Here is a 22,842-nt window from a genome sequence, read left to right on the forward strand (position 1 = left end):
ATCTAGAGACACCATCCAATCTCCTTGTCGTAATGACGCCAGGACTGAAGCAGAAGTCTCCATGGAGAACTTCTCCTTCCGAACAAATTTGTTCAGAGAGCTGACGTCCAGTACTGGTCTCCAGCCTCCCGAGGCTTTCGCAACCAGAAAAAGGCGATTGTAAAACCCCGGGGGGAGTTTTTGATCTAGTACTAGTTCTATCGCTCTCTTGTCCCACATTTGTTCCACCATCGATCGAAGAGTATCCCTCAGCACAGGATCCTTGTACTTGGCTGTTAGTTCCCTTGGTATTGACGTTAGGGAGGAGTGTTCAGGAAAGGGATACGATATCCCTTCCTTATTATAGCCAACGATGACGCGTCTGCGTTTATAAGTGTCCAGGCCTCCACAAATAAACCCAGGAGCCTGGCACCTACTGGTGTTTGGGGAGGAGAGAAGCTTCATTTTCCCTTTTTAAAGGGACGAAAGGCAGACCTACCTCTCTTCTCCGGAGCCTTCCTTCTTGCGGGAGGTCTGGAGGTCGGACCACCTCGAAAGGGCTGAACCGATGTACTCGGTCCTTCTTGTCAGATGTAGCAGCAGGCTTCTTCTTCCTTGCTGACTGCGTCAGAAGATCCTGAGTCGCCTTCTCAGTCAATGAATGAGCACGTCCTTCACCAACTGAGAAGGGAACAAAAAGTCAGACAAAGGCGAATACAGCAGCGCTGCCCTCTGAGCGTGGGAGACTGCCTTGGTTAAAAAGGCACCATATCCGTCCTCTCTTTATTAGAAGACCTGCTCCAAACAAAGAGGAGATTTCAAAAGAGCCATCCTGTACCGCGTTGTCTATACAAGACAATATGCACAAAAGGGCTTCCGGTTCGATTCCTTCCGAATCATGGGCTTTCTTGGACATCACCCCAAGGGACCAATCTAAGAAGTTGAAAACTTCCAATACATGAAAGAGTCCCTTGAGGAGATGGTCCAGTTCAGAAATGCCCCACGTAATCCGTGCCGAGTTGAGACCTTGTCGACGTGAAGCGTCAACTAAGGTCGAAAAGTCTGCTTCTGACGTAGACGGGAGAGCAATACCCATATTCTCTCCCGTCTGATACCAAATGTCCTCTTTTACCGCCAGCTAGTCTCGCTGGAGGCATGCAGAAGACCGTTCTTACTAAGTCTTTCTTAGACTTCATCCACGAGTCTAAGGATTGTAGAGCCCTCTTCATAGAAATGGTGGGCTTCATTTTGAGAAAAGACGAAGACTTCTTCGTCTTAGCACTCGAAAACAGAGCGCACGGAGAAGGAGGAGCGGCAGGAGTCAATTCGTCTCCATACTCCTCAAGAAGCAGGCAGTCAAAACTTTATAGTTCGACAGTCCTTCTCTTCCTTGATATTCATCATCCGAGTTTCCTTCCAACTCGGGATCTAAATGAGTCTCCACTCCCCTTTCTGTACGTTCCTCCTCTGGAGGAGACAACTCCTAATAGGAGAGGGGCTAAGGGAATGATATTCTTTCCTCTTCCCCGCTTTAATAGCCTTGGAAGGCGCCAAAAGCTCAGGCTTCTCTCGATAAATAGAAAGACGCTTCCCGCTTGGATGACGCTTCTCGTCCGCCAAGCGTCCTGGCTGACGTCTCCTGCTTACTTGGCTGCTGACGTCCGGATGACGCCTCGCGCCTGGAAGACGCTCCGCTCTCAAAGGCGTCCTACTTGGCGCCAAAATATTGGTCGGAGCTTCACGTCTACCAACAGCTTTCAAAGACGCTTCATGTCTAAAAGACGTCTCACGTCTCTCTGGCGTTACGAATCTTTCGTAAGCAACCCTCTCGCTCTCGAACCAGAAGCTTCTGTAAGATGTTTGGAAGCTTCACGTCTGCATGACGCTTCTCGTTTAGCAGGGGAGAGAGGACGAGACTTCTTGATTGGAAGCGCAACGTCCTTCCTACGAGGCGCTAAAACTCCCACTAGAGAGGTCAGTTGGTCTTGAACTGCCATAATAATTCTCCTTGAAGCTTCTCCCACGTCAACTGCATGACGCCTTTCGTCATCACTCGGGGGAGAAGTAGGAAAGGGTACTTCTGCGTACTCCGTCGGGTTGACGCTGAACGGCCACCTTCGCCTTCTTAATAGAAGAGGGAGCGTCATCTGAGAAACGCTCTGGGCTCGAATCAATTTCGGGTTCTTTCATATGACGCTTCAGAGGTCTCGATAAATTCGACTCCTTCCACCCTCGTTTAGGCGAGGGAGAGGGAGAGGATGAGAAACACTCACGAAGGACGCTTTTTCTAGAGCGCCCTTATGAGCAGCCTGCCACGAAACAGAGCTAGCTGAAGGGACGTCTGGACCGTTGGGGGATTCCCCACGACCTCCTTAAGGCTTTCGACTTTCCTTCTCCTCTGGGCATGGGAGCTTGGAAGAGGTCTAGGCCTGGGAGCGTCGCAGGGACGATCAAACGCCCCCATCCCACAAACACTGGGAGAAACTCACTTCACTGTAATGCTCACTTTCACTAGCCTTACCTTGTAAGTCCGCCATTTTGGACTTCATGTCTCGAATCGTAGCTTTCAGATCGGCGATTTCCGAGGCCGATTCCGAAAGTACACTTTGTGAATGAGAAACATAGGGAGAATCTAAATCAGTAGGATTAGAATTATCAGTAAAAGGCTCAATAGGCCTTGAACTCACACCTTTCAGACGTCTAACCCTATCCCTCTCTAACTTCTTCAAATAAGAAGTTAAAGTCTTCCACTCTTCTGCATTTAATCCCTCGCATTCATTACAAGTATTATTAGCAGAACACTGAAACCCCCTACATTTACGGCATACAGTGTGAGGATCAACCGAAGCTTTCGGTATCCTCACCCTGCAGCCTACATTCACACACATTCTCACACTCACATTTGAATCAGACATACTGAGAAAAATCCAGCAATTCCAAAAACAGTCCACAGTAGCGAATGCCAAAAACACGATCCAGATACGTCACCAAAAAGCCGAGAAACGATGATCAAAGGATGAAATAAGAATCTAAGTCAGGAGGTAATAGCAACAATGTTGATACCACCGGCGACAGAGAAAATATGATAGAAAACGGGGATGGTTCCTAGTCCTGCCGCCCAGGGCAGGCCGGTAGATCACCTGACCTACCTGTAGCGAGTGGCGCGAAATTTGAATTTCTGTCGGGGACGACGGAGTCTTAGCTATGTATATATCTGACAGGTAAGTTGATTGTATGAAAACACCCGCATCACAGCCTTTAGGAGTCCTTTCACCATTTTTACTCCGGTGGAAGGGACTCCGCTACCACTGACCCTTAAGGTAGTGGAAGCAACCTTTCAGGCCGCCCTGAAAGACGAGCCCCTGCCTCAACTACGAGAGACGGAACCCACCTCTCTCTTAGTCCCAGGCTCCGAGACGTACTTCGAGGGGGCAGTTCCTACTTTCTCAGTAGGAAAACTAAAGGCGGACTGTGCCACCTCTCTCTTTAGTGAGACTCCCCCAAGGTTGTCGGACTCTCTCATCCAGATGGAGTACGACGCCCGGACTAGGCTCGCGAGATCCCTTTCCTCCATGACTATGGCGGAGATGACGGCTCTTGTATACCAACAAGAGCCGTTATTTAAAGTTTTGGCTAAAGGTCTGCTGCACACCATGCAGTGTGACCTTTACGACTTCCTCATAGCCAGGAGAAATTGTAGGAAGCACGTTCTGGCGGAAGCTACTATCCGCCATGAACCGAATAAACTGATTGCTTCCTCAATTTGGGGAACGGACCTCTTTCCAGCACCAGTAGTAGCAGAAGTCCTTCATGAGGCTTCTAAGGTCAACCAGTGCCTTAAAGTCAGGTGGGACTGGTAGCAAAGCGGAGGAGGAATCTTCTGGTCCTAACCCACCGGAACAAGAAGAAACCAAGGAAGTTCTCTCCCTTCCAGCCTTCTCAACAAACGTTGGTTCAGGCAGTCCCAGCATCACAAGGCAACCATCGTCGAAGGGTCAACAACAATACCTTGTTCTGACCCCATCATCCCAGCAATCTCAACCCTCCACTTCCTTTGCTGTCTCGCCAGCCTACAATTCCAACTATGAAAGCCAGAACTTTCAGGCTTTCAATAGGTTTGCGAGAGGCAGCAGAGCAAGAGGTGCCTCTCGATTCAGAGGATCCGGCAGGGCTGCTAACAGGGGAAGAGGTTTCCGAGGAGCAAGAGGTGGCCGCCCCTCGGCAAACCAGCAGTGAGAATCCCAAGGTAGGAGGGAGGCTGTACCTCTTCCGCCAGCGGTGGGGGTTCAGCCCTTGGGCTCAAAGTATAGTAACAAAGGGACTAGGTTGGAGTTGGCTAGGGAGGGCCCTCCTCCAACCAACAGATTCTATCAAGCACCAACAACGGAATTGGTAGAGTATACCGAAGACCTCCTTCTCAAAGGAGTAGTCTCAAGAGTCAACAATTTAAAATTTCAAGGACGCTTGTTCAGCGTGCCAAAGAAAGACTCGGTAAACCGAAGAAATCATCTTAGACTTTTGTCCCATCTGAACTTATTCATTCATTGCGACAAGTTCAGGATGCTGACCGTTTCGCAGGTACGGACCTTACTTCCCCGTGGGGCCGTCACAACCTCTATAGATCTTACAGATGCCTACTATCATGTTCCCATAGCCAGACACTTCCGTCCATTCCTAGGCTTCAAACTAGGCAACAGATCCTACTCCTTCAAGGTAATGCCATTCGGGCTCAACATAGCCCCCAGGATCTTCACCAAATTGGCGGAAGCAGTAGTGCAAGAGCTGAGGAAACAGGGAATAATGTTAGTGGCTTATCTGGACGATTGGCTTATTTGGCAAAGAACCCCAAAGAATGCAAATAAGCAACGGTCAGAGTGATCAAATTCCTGGAACATTTAGGTTTTCAAATAAACAAAACCAAGACCAAACTAACACCGGAATCTCGATTCCAGTGGTTAGGCCTTCAGTGGGACTTACAATCGCACACTCTATCAATTCCGTCGTTGAAAAGGAAAGAAATTGCAAGAGCTACAAAACAATTTCTCAAACGACAACAAACATCCATTCTCAAACGACAACAAACATCCAGGAGGTGCCAGGAGAGGATCCTGGGCTCACTCCAGTTTGCATCAGTCACAGACGTTCTGCTCAGAGCCAAACTCAAAGATATAAACAGAGTATGGCGCTCAAGAGCGAATTGCAGATCACGAGACAAACTAGCCTCTATCCCAGCAATCTTACGTAAACGTCTCCGCCCCTGGACGGAGACAAAGAACCTTTCAAAAGCAATTCCTCTACAGTTTCCCCCTCCATCATTAGTGATCCACACAGACGCCTCACTAACAGGGTGGGGAGGATACTCCCAGTACGAAAAAGTTCAAGGAACTTGGTCGTTAACATTCCGCCAGCTACATATCAATGTTTACTGGTGAGGCCTATGGCAGTATTCCTTCAACACTGAAAACCGGACTTCCGTCCGCCCAAGAACTCTCATTTCAAATTAGTTCTGGACAGTGCAGTAGTAGTACACTGCATCAACAGGGGCGGATCCAAGTCAAGCCACTTGAACCATGTCATGATAGCCATCTTTTCTCTGGCATGCAAAAACAAATGGCACCTGTCAGCCACTCACCTGGCAGGAGTCAAGAACGTAGTAGCAGACGCTCTATCACGCTCCGCTCCGTTGGAATCGGAGTGGACACTGGACAGGAGTTCATTCAATTGGATCAGTCTACAAGTCCCCGGACTCCAAGTAGACCTCTTAGCCACGGAGTCAAACCACAAACTCCCTTGTTACGTGGCACCCAACCTCGATCCTCTAGCATACGCTACGGATGCAATGATCCTCGATTGGAACGAATGGAAGAATATTTACCTCTTCCCTCCGGTGAACCTTCTCATGAAAGTTTTAGACAAACTCAGGACATTCAAAGGCCAAGTAGCTCTAGTAGCTCCCAACTGGCCAGAGCAATTGGTTCCCTCTACTCCTAGAGTGAGACTCCGACCACTACGGATTCCCAACCCCAAACTAACCCAGTTAGTGCAAACTCAGACTGTGTCCGCTTCCTCAAGAATTCAGAAAACCCTAACTTTATGGATTTTCTGAAATTCGCAGCCATGAGGAATGCAGAAATTGATCCCAGAATATCTCATTCTTGGAATCAGATAAAAGAGAATCTACTCTCCGACAATATGATTCATCTGTCAAGAAACTAGCAGAGTTCCTTAAGTTGTCAAATTCTCAAGTCATGACAACGAACCTAGCCATAACTTTCTTCAGATCATTGTTTGAGAAAGGCTTAGCAGCAAGCACTATCACTACGACCAAATCAGCTCTTAAAAAGATCTTCCAATTTGGTTTTAGCATAGACCTTACGGATTCATACTTTACGTCCATACCAAAAGCTTGTGCTAGATTAAGACCATCAACGAGACCTAACTCAGTCTCTTGGTTCTTAAATGATGTCCTCAAACTGGCCTCGGACATTAACAATGACTCTTGCAATTATATATCCCTCCTGAGGAAAACCCTATTCTTATTAAGTTTAGCCTCCGGAGCTAGAATATCAGAACTGTCAGCTTTATCAAGGGAACCAGGCCACATTGAGTTCCTCCCCTCAGGGGAAGTCCTCTTATCCCCAGATCGCCATTTTCTAGCCAAAAATGAAGACCCACAGGACAGATGGTCCTCGTGGAAAAATCCTACCACTACCTCAAGACATTTCCCTTTGTCCTGTCAAACTCATTAAGAGCCTACCTAAGCAGAACAACTCTGAAATCTTCAGGCCCATTGTTCATTAGGAATGAAGGTGGTACATTATCCCTAAAAGGGATCAGGCAACAAATTTTATACTTCATTAAACAGGCCCAATCCAGAGTCCTTTCCTCGGGCCCACGATGTTAGGGCGGTGGGCCACATCTATTAATTCCTTTCCAACAACATGAATTTTGACGATCTTAAGAAGTATACAGGCTGGAAATCTCCGACAGTTTTCAAACGGCACTACCTAAAACCCTTAGAAGCCCTCAAATTTCCAGCAGTGGCAGCTGGAAACAGTTTCTCCTGATTCTTAATTTTTACTAAAACTTCTTGTAGCCTTCCCTTCTACCTGCCCCATTGCACCCTTACTTAGTTTAGTCGCCTCCATGTATTGGGTTACCTTGAGTTTTCTTTGTTCATCATTCTAATCGGATTCAGTTCCATTCTTTTGTATATATCAACTTATATCTTGTCTTTGCCTAACCTGTATTGTTATTGTTTGTTGTTAGGCTAACTAATTTTAAGTGATAACCCGTGTTTTAGGGCTTATACTTCCCTTAGGGTAAGACTGTAATTTTAGTTGATCATTATACTATTAACCTTACAAGTGTTAAACTTTACCTTCTTAATTTATCTGTACTGTTCCTCAAGCTTGGTGTTTGGCATTCTCTGGTACTATTTCACAGGCCGACACAGGTCAAGCCCAGAAAAGGGATTTTGACGAAGGAAAAATCTATTTCTGGGCAACGACCTGTGTCGCCCTGTGAAACCCCACCCTGTAGTTAGATTATCCTCACCCAGCTTACCCCAAGCTTGGAGGCTATCTTCAGGAATGACATCTCAGGCGTCGGAGGCGCTCACGGTAGTAGTAGACCGGGAGCTGTAGCACGGCTCCTCCGTAGTTCGGGGTTTTGTCGAAGGAAGAAGCTAAATGGCAAGGGACCTCTGGTAGTGATTCCACTCGCTCCTTACTATACCGACACTTCTATAAGAAGTGAGCGAGCCATTTATCTTGGCATTATATTGTTTCTTTTTTTCTCTAGGATGAATAGCAATATTTATTCTTCAGAAATATTATCAAAGGAACCATTTCACAGGTCGTTGCCCAGAAATAGATTTTTCCTTCGTCATAATCCCTTTTAACAGCATCCTCTCAAAGTTGACAAATAAGGAATATGAAGATGCTGCTTTAATTAGCAAAACCACAAGACTTACAAATCTTGTTTAACAGAATGCATTATAAATCTAAGAGATGATACTTGAGACGAATGCAGAAAAACCAGAAATGATGAGGACAGAGGATACATAAAACAATGGTAAGGCCACCAAATGGAGAAAAGATTAATAGGGTTGAATCTTTCAAACATTTAGGAATAATCGTCTCCAGTAGCAGTCCACAAGAGTTGCTATTTAGTGAGAACAAAAAAGGCAAATGAAAACAGCCGTCAGGTTGAATAAAATCTGAAAATCAAATAAGACTGAAATTTATACATAGGTAATACTATACACGTCTTGTGATCTGCATTACTATATGGACAATGAAATGATATCTATAATATTTAGTTTTGAAAATAAAACTACACGGGTACCTTGTTTGTCGAACGTTTCTCAGGTAAAACTTTCCGTTTTTCGAACAAAATTTTCAAGAAAATTTTGTATCGTTTGTAGATCAAATGCTCGTACTTCGAACAGACTGATTATCTAGTTTATACTTGTATTTGATGGGTCTCACAAGTTAAACTGTCTTAATTTTTTCATTAATAATATATGGTTTAATGATAATATTTGACAAAATAAATAAAATGATTAAGCATTTAACCCTCTTACGCCGATTGGACGTATTAAACGTCGAGTCAAAATGTCTCCCGTATGCCGATTGGACGTATCATACGTCGGCTCAAAAAAGTTTTTTTAAAAATTCGCGGAAAAATACTTATAGGCCCCTACCAGCCGAAAACTTTTGTATCACGCGCCTTGGGGGGATGCTGGGAGTTCACGGATCAAGGCGTTGTTTGTTTACAATCGCTACGCAGGCGCGCAAGCGCGAATTTCTTTCTTATCGCACTAAAAAGTATCAGTGACACATCTCGGAAATTATTTCGTCACTTTGACATAATTATTGCACCATTTTAAATTATCCTTTACATGAAGTATTATATATGAAAATGTGCGCAATTTCATGCACAATACAACTAAAAAATACTCATGATTTTAGCTTTTATAAATTTTGAAATATTTTCATATAAACAACGATAAGTGCAAAAATTTCAACCTTCGGTCAACTTTGACTCTACAGAAATGGTCGAGAAACGCAATTGTAAGCTAAAATTCTTATATTATAGTAATATTCAATCATTTGCCTTCATTTTGCAACAAATTGGACGTCTCTAGCACAATATTTCGATTTATGGTGAATTTATGAAAAAACTTTTTCCTTACGTTCGTGCGATAACTCTTCCGATACATTTTTTCGTGCGATTGTCCTAATGTTTGCACCCTTTTAAATTTGCCGTTACATAAAGTTTTATATATGGAAATGTGCGCAATTTCATGCACAATACAACAAAAAAAAATAAAAAGAACCATGGTTGTAGCTTTTATCAGTTTTGAAATATTTTCATATAAATAACGTTAAGTGCAAAAATTTCAACTTTCGGTCAGCTTTGACTCTACCGAATGGTCGAAAAACGCAATTGTAAGCTAAAACTCTTATATTCTAGTAATATTCAATCATTTACCTTCATTTTGCAACGACTTGGAAGTCTCTAGCACAATATTTCGATTTATGGTGAATTTATGAAAAAAAAAAAAATTACGTTCGCGCGGTAACTCTTCCGAAAAAATCAGAATTTTTTTGTGCGATTGTCGAAATGTTTGCACCATTTAAAATTAGCTGTTACATAAAGTTTTATATATGAAAATGTGCGCAATTTCATGTAGAATACAACTAAAAATGATTGAAGGTTGTAGCTTTTCTCTTTTTTTTGAAATATTTGCATATAAATCACGATAAATAGAAAAAAAACCACGTTCGGTCAAATTTGACTCTACCGAAATAGTTGAAAAAACGCAATTGTAAGCTAAAACTCTTACGGCCCTAGTAATATTCCGTCATTTTTCTTCATTTTGAAACAAATTTGAAGTCTCTAAAACAATATTGTGATTTATGGTGAATTTTTGAAAAAATATATTTACCTTCACTCCGCGCGCCGATTCGCGGCCGCAAGTCTCCGAAATACGTACATGGCATTATCCTAATATTTGCTCCTTTTCATATTAGCCTTTTTATAGAGTTTTCATATATCAAAATGTGCGCAAATTCATGAAGAATACAATAAAAAATAATGAAGGTTGTAGCTTTTTCCATCTTTGAAATATGTGCATATGAAAAAATATATATATTAAAATTTCGACATTCGGTCAAATTTAACTCGTCCGAAATGGTCGAAATCTGCAATTCTAATCTAAAACTCTTACAGTATCGTAATATTCAATCATTTGTCTTAATTTTGAAACAAATTGGAAGTCTCTAGAACATTATTTAGAATTACGGTGAATTTTTGAAAAAAAAATATTTTTTTGCGTCCGCGCGTTACGAATTCGTACATCATTTTGTGATAATATTTTTCCGGTGTTGCTTTTATTGTTTTACAATGTATTATATATCAAAATGATTGCAATTTAGTGTACAATACAACGCAAAAATAAATAACTGGTTAGCTTTGACCGTTTTCTGCACAGCGTGATTTGAATACAATTATGTATGAATTTTTTTTTTTTCGCTACCATATATCGCATTATTTACATATGATAATAATATTATTTTTCATTTCTGATGGTTGCATTCTAAACTTCAGGCAATGACAAAAAAAGGAGCCAAAAATGAACTCTTAATCTTCAAAAGTACGCGCGCTGTAATTTTTTGAAAAAATTATTTTTTCCACTTCCGCGCTCACTCCAAACCAGGCCCGGCATACGGGAGACGTTTTGATTTTTAGGGCTCCGGCGTAAGAGGGTTAATATAAAATTTAGCTTTCAAAACAACATATAGCATAAAAGATGTATAAAATTGTACGTAACCGCGGTGACGTCACGCCCAGCTAACTTGAGACTGAACGAGGGAGCGTTGATATGTTGAGGAAAGAAGAGAGAGTTAAAATATTACTGTATGTATGTAAAAGCAATAACAGTTCACATGAAAAGGGAATTTCCCAATAAATTTAACATAATGATAAAATATGAAAATCAAATGCAATACAGAAAAAAGAAGAAAAAAAAAGTTTGAGCCAATGTTTGGTGTGCCGAGTGAGACGGTCTAGTTGAACAATATTAGCAAAATGGTAAATGAAAGAACAAAGCTTTTCAAAATAAAATTTAACACAAATGATTAACAAAATCATTCGTCACTGTGGTGATACACAGTCAACTTGAGGTAGAGGGAGGGAGCGTTTATAGATATGAGGAATAATGAATGAATGATTTTAAGTTATCGTGCGTCGTGGTATTGTTGAGGAAAGAAGACAATAAAATCTTTACTATAATACATATGTACGTAAAATCAGTGCCAATTCACATAAAAAATAAAATGTTCATTCACAATAAATTTAACATGATAAAACACGAAAACAAACGCAATAAATTGAAAAAAAAAAAAAAAAAAAAAAAAAAAAGCTTGCTCGAATTAGTATTCGGTGAGCTGAGTGAGAGAGACAGAGGGAGAGAGGGAAGAATGACTCTGCTTCCCACTAACTTAACAGCTGATCTGGGATGATTATTCAGCCATTTCTTTCACTTACACTCAATCTGCTCAAATCACTTTTATTTTTGTTATACAGTAAAACATCAATCCAATGACAATTGCTTTTTATAATTCTTTACTACTGTAAAAGTAACTCATCTCTGTAATAAACAAACTGGCTCTGCTTTCAGCTTCTGCATGCCTTTGATTGTTTGTTGAAACGGCTTCCTTGTGATACTATTATTTCTTTCTATAATAAATCTCAAAAAGCTGATGAATTACAGTATGACTATCATTGTACAAGAATTTGTATATTCTTCATCATGTCTTTTTTTGAGCTATAAGCTAATACTCATATGTATTGTCTTAAGCTTAAGACTCCTAGAATTTTGGAATCACAAATAACCAGTAAGGCTGGTCTTTAGATCTCCTATCTTGGAAACCTTTTGGAATGTGAGACAGGCAAGGTTGCAAATGTCAAACATGTTTGTATGATTATGTTAGTTCCCACTGCAATTACAAAGTAGTTTAATGAAACAATTATATTTCTACCTCCAAATGGATCGGGTGTTGGTTTCATTACCTGATAACAGTGGAGCTAAAATAACTGCCCATAACTATTATCTTAACACGTAAGGTGTAATCTATGATGAGAAATATCTCCAGATAAAATCACTTCTGCCATGCTAGAGCTGCCTGATACTAGTTGTGCCAAAATGTGATATGCTGCTGGGGATTTACTCTTTACCACATTATCAAAATGTCACAAAAACTACATTATTGTGAAAATGTACGTACATCAAATATTTACAGGAAATTTTTACATTATTTTAATGAGAATATACATAAAATATATACTATAATTTTTCACAATAGTACTTGAAGCTAATAATTTTTATTGATATAAATGTGATATAATACACTTACCTGATTATTACCAAACCCATGACAATGAGCTACCCCCATGAAACTAGGAGCTGCATGACCCATGGTATCAAGGCACTGTGAGGTAGCAGCGTTTCGTAGCTGTGGAGTGTACAGAAAGACAGTGAACCAATCCTATGCTTCAATAATGCCAGTTTGTGCAAGAAACCATACCCCAAAAATGTAAAGGTAGAATAGAGCGACTGAGAATTACACCAAGAACCACCCTTTAAATATGGATCACTTTCACAACACCAGCAATCAAAATCACAATACATACACCATACAAACTACCAGCCGTGGTCATGTCTTAAGAATAAATATGGAATAACCATTCCAACCAATAATTAAATTATTAACTTCCCAGGCCAAACTGAAAAAACTATGAAAATAATTACCTGTTTTACTAAATCAAGCTTACCCATGCTTCAAGTTGGTGATTGAAATTTAACATTCTTACCTGACTAGTATCACCCCCAAGAATGTCACCTAAGCATGGGTAAGTTTCCAAAAGGGCAGGAGCATCCTTGCCTGCCGTATCCCAACAGAAGTCACCCACAAAGCTGCGGAGCTACGGGTCAACACACAAAGTCAATGTAAAGTCAGTATGTCTTCAAGTCTGTCATCAGTCTAATCAGTTTTAAAGTGGAAGACTAACTTAAAATATAAATACACAATTACAAAAATGCTAAATAAAAAATACTGTTCTCATTTTAAAATTACAAAGTTCTAATTTTGCTTGAACATTACACAGCCTGGAATGAAACAGCATCAGTCAAGAATTTCTATCAACTGAAGTGTTAAGTACTGGTGGTTCTTACATAACTATCAAACTACGTACGTATAAGGTTACCCATACCACTGATGTCACAACTGTCAGTAATATCTGTTTTGAAGTAAGGGGCAGCTGCAGTTTTCAAACCAGTCAGAAGTACTTCAAGAAAGTTATACCCAGCAGAATGAGATTTTTAATTCATGAACCACAAAAATTATTACGTACAGTTTTCATCTTTAAAATTTACAGCTATCTTACTTTTAAGACACTATTAATTTGGGAAGTAAGACTTCAGTTGATAAATATTCTTGTCCATCTGGGATTAATAAACTCAAAAGCTAAGAATAAGGACCTTAAAGATCTTTTTAAGAACCTCCAGGACCTCTGATACAGGTAACTGGATGTTACTTGCCAAAAGAAATTAAAAAAAAATTGGCACTTAGGGTAATGAATTTGTATATATTAGTAAGGACACCAAGGCCAAAACCCAAACAGCATTTTTCACAAGTTTATTAAGACATTTTGAATAACTCACTTGTTATCAGCCTACAAATCAAAATGATAACTTTATGATTCTTATAATAAAATTCATAATAGTACATAAACTATGTTTAAAAGATGGCTAATAAAAATAAAATAAAGCAAAATACATATTTTAAATCACTTCAAATTAAAATGGAAGGTACAGGCACAAAAAATTCCCTAGTCTATATACAAACCAGTAAAATGCAGACTAAAAACACAACAGTGAGGTTACAGTCACATTTCTAGCCAAAGAAACGTTCATCTTAAAGGAAAACAGTTTACTTCTAAAATACCACGGTCTGCAGCAAACTGAGCTGTAGTTAAAACAGAAAAATCTTAAATATGTAAAAGGTGACAAGGCTCCTTTCTGTGTTCTGTAAATGCACTAGTATAACTAGGTCTTGAATGATAACTGCCTGAATGAAAAGACTTGCTAAGATGTTCAAATCATCTCATGCAAGCTTATCTGGTAGTTTTTCCAATGTAAGTGGCATTACAACCACTACACTGCCATTTATAGATTAGACTGAACCAAAGGCTTGTTGGTATAGGGCCATTAATTTGTTAAAAATTACCTAATTTATTTTCCAAAATTAAATATATTTTGATGTCTAGCTGAGAGTAGCAAATGGACAACAAAATAGAAATTAATTGCTTTTTAAAACCATACCTGAATTTCCGTCAAGGTTCAAGGTAAATAAGTATAACAGGTTTCTTAACATTAGATATAGTTTCGGGTTGTTTGTTTTTATATAATTTTAAGAGTTGTTTACCAATAATGAACCCCAGCTTATTTGTGGTTCAGCAATATTGGATTCAGTTATTTGCAGATTTTTCTGTGAAATGGATTTTTCAGTATATCGTAGAATATTTGGTAATTCACAGTTTTGTCAAAAAATATTCACTAATTACCATATTTTCATGCTATTTTTGTGACTAAATACATTTTTATCATAAAAAATGTATTTAAGTTATAAAAATACCATGAAAATAGACAGTTATAAGTATTTTTAGAGGGTTTTTTGGTGTTCCAGCTATTGAAAAATACAGTTATGAGCAGATTTTCGGTATTTGCCGGTGGTTGTGGTATCTTAAACTATCATCCTAAATCACTTTGATATTTCAATAACACTTTAACATCATTTCAATATCACTAATATAATTTCCATAAGTATCATTTCTGAGCGGTGTAGCTATTAACGAGGTGAGAAAACTGGTTTAGGGAGCTGTACAGTAACTATCAGGATGGTTCACTATAACAAGGTCCCTCCTATAAAAGGTTAATTAAAGGTTAAAAGGGGAAAACTGGTTAATTACTGGTGCAAAGCATGAAAACCTGTTTCTTTCCCCATAGGTCTGAGTGTTTATTTACTCTTACTATTATCTAATCTTATTACTATATTACTACAGGTAGTGCAGTACTATCATCATCATTATTATATATTTAATCATATTAATCTTATTATCAATAATATCTTTGAAAATGAGTACGGGCAGTCCCTGGTTATTGGCAGGGGTTCCGTTCCCAGGGGTGTGTCGATATGCAAAAACCGCCATTAACTGAAACTTGGCACCATAAGCACCTGACGGCACCTCTGTTAGGTATATTATGGCACCATAACTCTATGATTGGCGCCTTATGGCACCAATAACCAGGACTTGGCTTGTTATGGCGCCATAAATCACCAATTTTATGGTGGTAGACAAGTGCCATAAAACCAGATCACCAATGACTGGACTTGTTAAAACTATGGATCTATATTATTACAGGTAAAGTATTATTATTATTATTACACTGGTCCCTCCGTATTCGCGGGGGATGCGTACCAGAACCCCCCCCCACTCCCACAATGAAGTTAGAACCTGCGAATGTTTGGAACCCCTATAAAAATGCTAAAACAGCCTATTTTGTTAGTTAAAACTCAAGAAAAATCCACTAAAAATTTTTATACTTGGTTTTTTAATAGTTTTATCACAAAAAGTGCATTTTATGATGGAAATGATAAAAAAAAACCAAGAATTTGTGGATATTTCTCATAAAAAAATACCGCGAATGTGCAAATTTTCCGCAAATAATGCAGGTAAAATGATCCAGAGAGAAATCTGCGAATTTGTGAGTCTGCGAATCCAGAGAATGCGAATACAGGGGGTCCACTGTATATTATATTATTGAAAGATATTGCTGCATCAGTTGCATTCATTGAACTTATAAATAGTCTTTGCTATTTTTATAATAATAACTGCTTTCTCTCTGCTATTACAACTGGGCAAAGAGAAAGCAGTTACGTATTAGAAAAATAAAGACGACTAATTACAAGTTTAATACAGCTGATGCAGTAATATCTTTCAATACACTGGTCCCCCCGTATTTGCGGTGGATGCGTACCAGACGCCCCCGGGAATAGTTAGAACCCGCGAATAGTTTGAACCCTTATAAAAATGCTTTAAACCTCCTACTTTGTTAGTTTAAACTCAAGAAAAAACCATTAAAAATTTTTATACCTGTTTTTTTTAATAGTTTTATCACAAAAAGTGCAATTTATGATGGAATTGATAAAAAAAAAAAGAAAACAGAAATTTGTGGATGTTTCTCATAGGAAAATTACTGTGAATTGGCCAGTTTTCCGCGAATAATGCGGAGAAATGTTCCAGAGAGAAACCCGCGAATGTGTGAGTCTGCGAATATGGGGGGTCCACTGTAATACTTGTTTCAAAGAGGTCTCCTTTGAATATATCATTATTATTATTATTTAATCATTTTAATCTTATTACAAGTACTATCCTACTTACAACCAAGTTTGGTTCCGACCCACTGGTTTTAAGTCAGAATGGATGTAAGTCGAACCTTAGAAAGTGGCCAACAAACTGGGTAGGGTATACTATCAAACCTTTGCTATATAAAAGTGCCTACTTAGTACTGTAATGTAATGTACAATCATTATTTCAATCTTTTTACCATAATGTACTTCTACTAATACATTTTAATCATTTATGTAATAGTATATATTACGTACATTCAGGCATTGAGTTACAATGGGGTTAGGTTCTTGCATGCATGTCAGAAGTCGATTCTTACTTAAATTGGTTTGCAATTCAGTCTACAGTACAGTTAATACCAAATGATGCTGCAGATAGGGCAGGGTAACTCAAACTGATGCTGCCTGAGTGATGAGAGTTCTCATGCCTGAGTGATGAGAGTTCTCATGAGATGGCGCAGTGCCAAGTAACTCAATGGTCAACTGTCTGAAGTAAGGTTGTAAGTACGAGTGGTCGTATGTCGAGCAGGTTGTAAGTCGGATAGTAGTTGTATTTGAAATTGCTCTGCAAAACAATCTGTGAATTACTGAATTTTCCGCAAATAATTTGATGGTTTTCACAGAAAAATCTGCAAATTGGTGAGGCTGGGAACCCTGAACTGCAAATAGGCGGGGGTCAACAGTGACATAGAAAGCATGCTCTTATATTTGTGAAATTTATTATTAAGATTTTTTACCTGAATCTGAATATCTAAATAGGCAAGTGTTTGATTATCTTTAATTCAGCTGTAATTTCTACATTAATAGTACTTACTATTATGGTATTACATACTCAAAAAATCTAAAAGGACAATCGTGTAACCATCTTTTTTCTATAAGATGGTCCTATACTGGATCCCATGCTTACACCATCAGTAACACTATTTGGTAGCTAAGAAATACCATTACCAGCCAGTCCCAGGTTATCTGACGAACCGGTTTCACAGTACTTGTCAAGCAACAACAATACGTAACTTGATTTTTGACACCAAGATGCGCTGATCTCCTCTTAACAGCAGTGCCGATGTCCATAACTGGGGATCTGTGTTATTATTGCTGATTTTCGGTGATCAGTGATTTTTGTTTATTGTCACGCTGTTGGGAATGGAACCCCGGCCAATAACCGGGGACTGCCTGTACAGTGCAATTTGAGAACACAACGAGTATGTAGACTGGTCACTCTTTGTAATAATGAAGATTTTCTGGTTTTAACCACTGCTCAGTTTGCTGCAGACTTCAACATTTTAAGACTGTATTCTTTCAAGATGAAAGCTTCTTTGGATAGAAATGTGGCTGCAAAATCACTTTTGTGTTTTTGGCCTCTGTTTTACTGGTTTGTAAGTTCCTCATTGAACGAGCAGTTTTCGTGTTCGACTGCCAATCCGGTGGTCCAAAGTTCGATTTTCCGCTAGGCCAACGCGGAATCAGAGGAATTTATTTCTCGTGATAGAAAGTCATTTCTTGATGTATGTAATGTGGTTCGGATCCCAAAATAAGCTGTACGTCTCGTGGCTAGGTGACCAATTGGTTCCTAAGCCATGTCAAAATAGCTAATCCTTCAGGCCAGCCCTAAGAAAGCTGTTAATCAGCTAAGTAGTCTGGTAAAACTAAGATACAGTGGACCCCTTGTATTCGCGTTCTCCAGATTTGCGGACTCACACATTCGCGGATTTTTTCTCGGGAACGTTTCCCCGCATTATTTGTGGAAAATTCGCACATTCGCGTTATTTTTCTATGATAAATATCCACAAATTCCTGTTTTTCTTTACGAATTTCATCATAAAATTCACTTTTTGTGATAAAACTATTAAAAAAACCAAGTATGAAAATTTTTAGTGGGTTTTTCTTGAGTTTTAACTAACAAAATAGGCTGTTTTTAGCGTTTTTATAGGGGTGCCAAACATTTGCGGGTTCTAACTATTCACGAATACGGGGGGACCACTGTATAATTAATTCATTACTGGTTTGTATAACTATTGACCAGTGGATTTAATGTATCTTTGTACCTTCCATTTATATTTTAAGTGATTTAAAATATGTATTTTGCTTTATTCTATTTATTTTGATCAGCCATATTTTAAAACATATTTCTATAATTTTTATAGTCATTCTGTTTACTGTATTATTGTGAATTTTATTATAAGAATTGTAATGATCTCATTTTAAATTCATGGGTTGATAACGAGTGTTACTAAAAACGTCCCAATAAATTTCTAAAACATGTTATACCAGGTTTTGGCCTTAGTGTCCTTCCCTGCTAGTGCATCCATTGCTGTGAATTAATCTGTATACCAATACTACTTGCATGAGCAAGATGGCTCTTTGTCATCTGGGATCTAACTGGATACAAAATGCACAATAAATAACTGGTGGAGCTTGAAGTGAAAAGAAAATGCTGATGTTCCCTATCTAGTTTTTCTTTTTCTTCGTCTTAATTCTGTAAAACCAGACTGTAATAAATATATGAGCAATCTGCTCGTATGCTTCGATGAATATAATAATAATGATGATAATGTATCATCAAATTTTTTCCAAAAACAAGGTAATTGTGCATCTTTAAGCCTATTGACTAGTATAGAGATGAAAACTGTTTATATTTATGCATTATACCAGCTTTTGTGCAAGGAATATTTATTTCCTTAAGAACTGAGTAGTACCAAGCTTTCAGAGAGGTTCTCAGATCACAAACAATATGTTTGGACTTCTCTGTCCCAGCTTCTTTCATGACTGGGATGGTACTACTAATATGTTTCAATGTTCTTATTAAGTCAAGGTATCACTCAGCATGCCATATCCACTTGTCCTATGGGTCTGTAACTGACAGTGAATGTCAAGTTATGGAAAGAAATCAAAGAAAATTTGTTGGAAATGCCATTATTTTCAATTACCTCAATTATATAATTTTTAGAAGGCTATAAATAAAATGTAAACTTTACCATTTTTAGACAAATCCTTTGGGTCACCCCTGTGACAGCACATAAATTAACTTAGTGGTCTGGTTGCACTAAAAATAAGGCACCTACTTGTCATGTTAAGATTATACAGTAGCTCACCAATATAATGGATTAAAGCATCCGAGCCTACACCTTCATCAAAGAAACTCCAATATTGTCATAAATAAACTATACTACTGAAAAGTAATTATTTGCAAACGTTAAACAGTACATACATAGAACTATATTTATAATAATGATGATTTAAATAAAGGTTGTTTTGCTTGCTATATCCAATTACAGTATATTACAAGTATTATCATCATACTGGTGCTGTATTACAGAATATAAACATTGTCATCACATGCCATTTGCATTTGATACTGCTTACGCTTTCAAAATCTTGGCTAATTGAGCTATTACCGACATCTTCATTACCATTAGTTGCTGGAAGAAATATAATCCAGGTTTAAAATGTGCACATTACTTGATAGTATAATCAGTAAGTGTGATTTTGCAAGTTCCAGACATCACTTTCGCCTGCCTGTTATTTGTTTTACACAGCCTCAGCTATACTCTGGAGCTTTAGTTTCCTGGTATTATTCCTTAAGATCTCCACTGTGTGAAGGATGAATGATGAATAAAAATGTATTTTATTCACACTTATAGAAGCCACCACTGAGAATTGGTAGGGTTTAACAACTTGACACCTTTAATGCAACTCTCAATAAACGCTTGATAGTTACAGTAAATGATGTCAGCAATTAGCTGTATCTCAATTTAGTTGTTTATGTTGGTACAGGTTTACAATCACTTCATCCACAATTCTATAAACCGGGACTTTTTAGTGGAGGATGGAGGAGCATCATAAGTAACATATTATGATTAATGAAATGTAGAGGGAGAGAGAGACACAATTGTTTTGGTGTGGTTGTTACACTGTTAGATATCCATGTGCAAAAGTCAAACAATAGTTGTATTGAGAATATATGGTAATTTTAATAACTTGCTTTACTGTATCTAATCATACTGCATGTATTATTGTTGTATTAAAAAATATCATCAACAGAGCAATCATGTGTCATTTGCATTCTGGTTTTACTTATATTCTTAAAATAATCAGCTAATTGCATTTTACCGACATCATCAATGTCTTTAGTTACTAAATGGAATTATAAAAGGTCTTATATATATAAACAAACATTACCTGTATAAGATAAAAGGCTTACTATTAATATACACAGCAGGACAGTAAAAGCTTTAGCATAATTTTGACAGTAAAAGCTTTAGCATAATTTTTAGAGTTGAAATCAATGTAAATTAATAAAGAAACAGTTCAGCCCTCAATCTGAAAGCGAAAACCCTCAATTCGATATTTCCACTTTTGCACCAATATATCCAGAAGTACTATACACCAGCGGTCCATTATATCGATGAGGTACTGTATTAGAAAGACTACACTGCTAATTTTAGTTCCTAACATACTAATACGATTTTAATGTCACAAGCTACTCCAATCCAGTTAAAAAAAAAAAAAGTCTTAGTGAAGTAATGTCATCTATCTCAGTGATACGCACTTTAATTTTGGGTGTTTGTGTCTCAGCAGTCAGTAACAACACTGTTTCAGGCTTACACAAATATTTTGTATATACCTGATCACTATTCTCAGCTAAAACTGCAAAACTCCAGGTTTGTTAAAGGGCTTACTACTTTAGGTAACATTATTAATCCTTCATAAACAATAAAACAACTTAATATAAAAAGATTTTTTGCTCATATTCAATATCTTGTAATACAGTACAGTAGTCCTCTTGCATATATGAGCAATTAGTTCCAAACCCTTTCCAAAGGCATAAATACCACATGTACAACCCAAATATTTAGAGTACAAAGTATGTACGTATATCTTTAGTCAAGATACTCATACTGCATTTCTATTTTCAATCATAAACATTAAGACACAACCAAAAATAATTAGTAAGACAAGAATCCAGTATAGTACTGTATTGAACAGAATCAAATCTTGCTTTCTTGGGATATGAAGATATGAAGATAACCATATAAAGGAGAAATGGGTGCGTAGGGCCCATGGGTATGGGGAATGAGTGGAATCGGACATCAGATTCCGCAGTTGCAGGGGGTGAAGCACTAGGTTTGGAGTGAAAAGGCCGCTGGGGAGGAGGCATGGATGAAGCAAAAGGGAACCTTACCTTACCTTACAGACGTTACAGCTCGTTCGGGTTGCCCCAGGTCCCTAGTGTGAGGCACCTCTAATGTCTACCAGAGAATTGCTAATGCATCTTTCGGTATATTTTGCATCTTCCAATTTCTTAGAGGATCTGGATGCAGCTTAGATATTTGTTGAGCATATTCTTAAACACATCTACGCTCACTCCTGATATGTTCCTCAGATGAGCTGGCAACACATTGAATAGACGATGCATTATCAATGCTGGTGCATAGTGGATTAATGTCCTGTGTGCTTTCCTTAGTTTTCCTGGCATAGTTTTGGGCACTATTAATCTACTCTCTTGCTCTTTCTGATATTTTTAGCTCCATGCTGTTTTTGGCAATTCCTGTATTATCATGTAGCGTTTCTCTTCTCTTTTCTAGACTATATAATTTTAAAAACTGTAGTCTTTCCCAGTAATCAAGATCCTTAACTTCTTCTATTCTAGCTGTAAAGGACCTTTGTACACTCTCTATTTGTGTTATAGCCTTTTGGTAGTTTGGGTACCATATCATATTGCAATATTCAAGTGGACTACGTATATGTGTTTTATAAAGCATTATTATGTGTTTTGCTTTTTTTTGTTTTGAAGTGCCGAAACAACATTCCCATTTTTGCTTTGCATTTTGGTAATAGTATTGCTATTTGATTATTACATAACATGTTCCAATTCAACATCACACCAAGATCTTTAACTGCTTCATTTGAGATTAGGTCCCCTATACGCATATAGCTTTCCTTCTTTATCTACATAACTTGTTGATTCAAATTTATCAGAGTACAATACCATCTATTTACCTCTGCCCATTCATATATTTTGTTTAGGTCTCTTTGTAGCAAGTTCTTATCTTCATCACAAGTAAAATCTCCACTTATTCTTGTGTCATCGGCAAAACTACTCACTACAGAGTCCTTAACATTACTGTCTATGTCTTAACCATAAAGATAAACAACAATGCAGCTAACACCATACCTTGTGGCAAACCGGATTTCACCTTAGCTTCATCCAATTTCTCATCATTTGCAATCAATATCTGTTTTCTGTTGTGTAAAAATCCTTTTATCCATCTTCCTACTTTGTCAATGTTGTTTTCTAATTTTCTTTGCTAATATATTATAGTCTACCTTGTCAAAAGCTTTTGCAAAGTCTAGGTAAACCACCTCTGTATCTTTTTCGTGTATC

The 22,842-nt window shown here is 38.3% G+C and overlaps 2 protein-coding genes across 2 annotated transcripts in view; one reads left to right on the forward strand and one right to left on the reverse strand.

Annotated features, from left to right (window-relative positions):
- Nucleotides 1-12,516, reverse strand: part of LOC135205495 (N-acetylgalactosaminyltransferase 7-like) — a 43,760-nt gene extending 31,244 nt beyond the window's left edge. The window contains exon 1 of the mRNA XM_064236219.1: nt 12,405-12,516. Within this exon, the coding sequence (XP_064092289.1) occupies nt 12,405-12,467 (63 nt within the window). The 5' untranslated portion in view covers nt 12,468-12,516. The remainder of the gene's footprint in view (nt 1-12,404) is intronic.
- The window catches only part of LOC135208572 (N-acetylgalactosaminyltransferase 7-like), a gene marked incomplete in the record, with an annotated part of 305,399 nt that overhangs the window by 245,481 nt on the left and 37,076 nt on the right, over nt 1-22,842 (forward strand).

The sequence above is a fragment of the Macrobrachium nipponense genome, chromosome 11 (genome assembly GCF_015104395.2).
Source record: "Macrobrachium nipponense isolate FS-2020 chromosome 11, ASM1510439v2, whole genome shotgun sequence".
NCBI classification, from domain to species: domain Eukaryota; kingdom Metazoa; phylum Arthropoda; class Malacostraca; order Decapoda; family Palaemonidae; genus Macrobrachium; species Macrobrachium nipponense.